Below are 2,352 nucleotides of genomic sequence, written 5' to 3' on the forward strand. Positions count from 1 at the left end.
TTGAGCAGGAGAATGAACCCGCTTGTGCCATGGTGGACTAGAAACTCCACTTCCACCCGCAGTGTTGAAATGAGGAGGCATAGCTCAGGCTGTGTGTGGAGCCTGCTCCAAGGACAGCTGGCAGTCCCTTCCTGCAGCTAAGCCGACATGAAATGTGGTCCTAAAGCTGGCCGCAGCTTCAGGAGGAGCCGCGGCCAAGGAGCACTCTGTGAGAAGGGGCAGAAAGCTTAGCTCTAAGAAGGCTGTTCTTGGAGAATAAGAGCCAGGGCTCTGGAGCAGCTGAATGCTGAGAGGGTGCTTTCGTTAGCCGGTCACTGGGGACAGAGACAGCTGCGCTTCATACATGCGTAGCTGTATCTGAAGGTTCAGTAACTTCCTAAGTACTGCCGGCAGACTGGATCCTCCCTAAGGCTCTTGACTGCCATAATGCCACAGTGACCCAAATATTTACAAGGTGGCTTTCTGAAATTCCTGAGGCCTGTTAACATGCTTGGAGGGCATCTGTCTAGTGCAGAGAAACTGTGGCAAGCCCCACTGCTGCTGCTAAGCTGCAGTCTGTCCTTGAGCAAGCGAGGCGTGGCGAGGTTCCTGAGACAGTCTGTGTGATAACCAGCAGCCTCGGTGAATGCGTGCGGCTGGTCAGTTTGACACATGGTCTGTGAGCTGGGGCAGCTGGTTTTTCCCATTGAGAACTGTTAAAACAACTCTAAAATTCAAAAAGCGTGGTGGGGGTGGCCTTATGCTGCATCTGGAGGGCTCCTGGTGTTTGATAGCATCTTCTTTTTTCCAATCTAGTGCACGCCAAAAGTGGAGTTTCCTCAGGATCAGCTGGAAAAGCTTACGGGCAGGATTCAAGAAGCTGGCACTGAAGTTGTCAAAGCTAAAGCAGGAGCAGGTTAGTTCTTGACTACAGCTTTCAAGTAGTTCTTGTTGGCCACCTGAATGGGTGCAGCCTCTTTAGGGTGATTCACAGCTGCAGTGCAGCATTCTGAACCACTGCATACGGACCTGGCTGCTCTGCCACGTCAGCAGCTGCCTGAGCTGTGGTGCTAGAGTAGCTCAGTTCCTAGGTGAGACCCCACGCCACGTATGGCCTTCAAAAGAGTCTTCTCTGTCAAATTAAGCTGTTTCTTCCTATAAATCTGGTCAACTAAATAGCACGTAGCTGGCCAAAACCTGCTGCTTTATGCAGCTGTCGCTCTGTAAACGTGCTGGTCTGGTGCTGAAGAACTATCAACTGTCAATGTGATCTGTGCTGACACCGGTTTAACTCCTACAGGATCCGCCACCTTGTCCATGGCCTATGCTGGTGCTCGGTTTGTGTTCTCTCTGGTGGATGCCATGAACGGGAAGGAAGGAGTCATCGAGTGTGCCTTTGTTCAGTCGGGAGAGACCGAGAGCCCTTACTTCTCCACGCCTCTGCTGCTGGGAGTACGTACTTGACGTGATGGGGCGCCTAAACTGGTTTAGTCCTGTGGTTTTTAGGCGGTGATTTCGGTTCAGCCTATTGCTGGATACAGCTGAACAGACGTTTAGGAGCTCTGGAATATTCGGGTGTTGTACTTGGGCACGGACCTCGTGCTCGACAGGGCTGCTGCTGCTTCTGTCTGCTCCGAGGCTGTGGGTCGCTGAGTAGCCGGAGGTTGCAGCTCGGTTTAAGGGGCCGCATTTGCCTCAAGTCCGGGCCTGTTTGTGAAGGGCTGTCGTATGATTAAGCAGGGTCAGTAATCCTGTCTCCTCAGCTTCATCTATTGCAGGCAAATCCCTCCGAAAGGGAGGCTCCGGGTGAGCTGCAGCAGGGATTAGGGCTAACAGATTGCTTTCAGGAGCACCACCAAACTCACAGAAGTGATCTTTTGTCACCCTTACCCTGTGACTGGGATGCTGCAGCCCTGCCCTGACTGCTGGGTGCAGAGGGTGGTGGGTGCTGGCTGGTGAGGGAATGGAATAGAGGGGTGTTAAGGGGGAGGGTGTGGATGTAAGCAGGAGATCTTGAAATGCTGGGAGTGCAGCTCTGAAGCAGTTTGACTGCAGACCAACGGCGATGAAGGGCATACACCAGGGGAGAGGAGTTCTCTTGCCGCACAGTGGGTTTGGAGGGATAAGAGGCATGAAGGAGCTGTTGGTATCAGCCTCCTCTTGAAGGAGCTGCTGGGCTGCCTCCGAGTTTCACACTTGGGAACAACGACTGAGGAGTTTGCGAAGGCTGGAGAAGTTGCCACAGATAATAAGAGGCTCCTGAGCCTTGCCGGGGAGCACAGGGTTGGCAGGCCAGAGGTGGCAGAGGTGCCAGGGTCTCCTCCCAAGCTGGGTAATACTTCATCAGAGCTGTTAAGTTACTCTCTAGGACAT

The 2,352-nt window shown here is 53.2% G+C and overlaps 1 protein-coding gene across 1 annotated transcript in view; it reads left to right on the forward strand.

The window, feature by feature from the left end:
• Nucleotides 1-2,352, forward strand: part of MDH2 (malate dehydrogenase 2, NAD (mitochondrial)) — a gene marked incomplete at its 5' end in the record, with an annotated part of 6,508 nt that overhangs the window by 3,728 nt on the left and 428 nt on the right. The window contains 2 exon segments of the mRNA XM_010135234.1: nt 796-895; nt 1,280-1,431. Of these exon segments, the coding sequence (XP_010133536.1) occupies nt 796-895; nt 1,280-1,431 (252 nt within the window).

Source organism: Buceros rhinoceros, unplaced genomic scaffold, assembly GCF_000710305.1.
Source record: "Buceros rhinoceros silvestris isolate BGI_N320 unplaced genomic scaffold, ASM71030v1 scaffold32974, whole genome shotgun sequence".
NCBI classification, from domain to species: Eukaryota; Metazoa; Chordata; class Aves; order Bucerotiformes; family Bucerotidae; genus Buceros; species Buceros rhinoceros.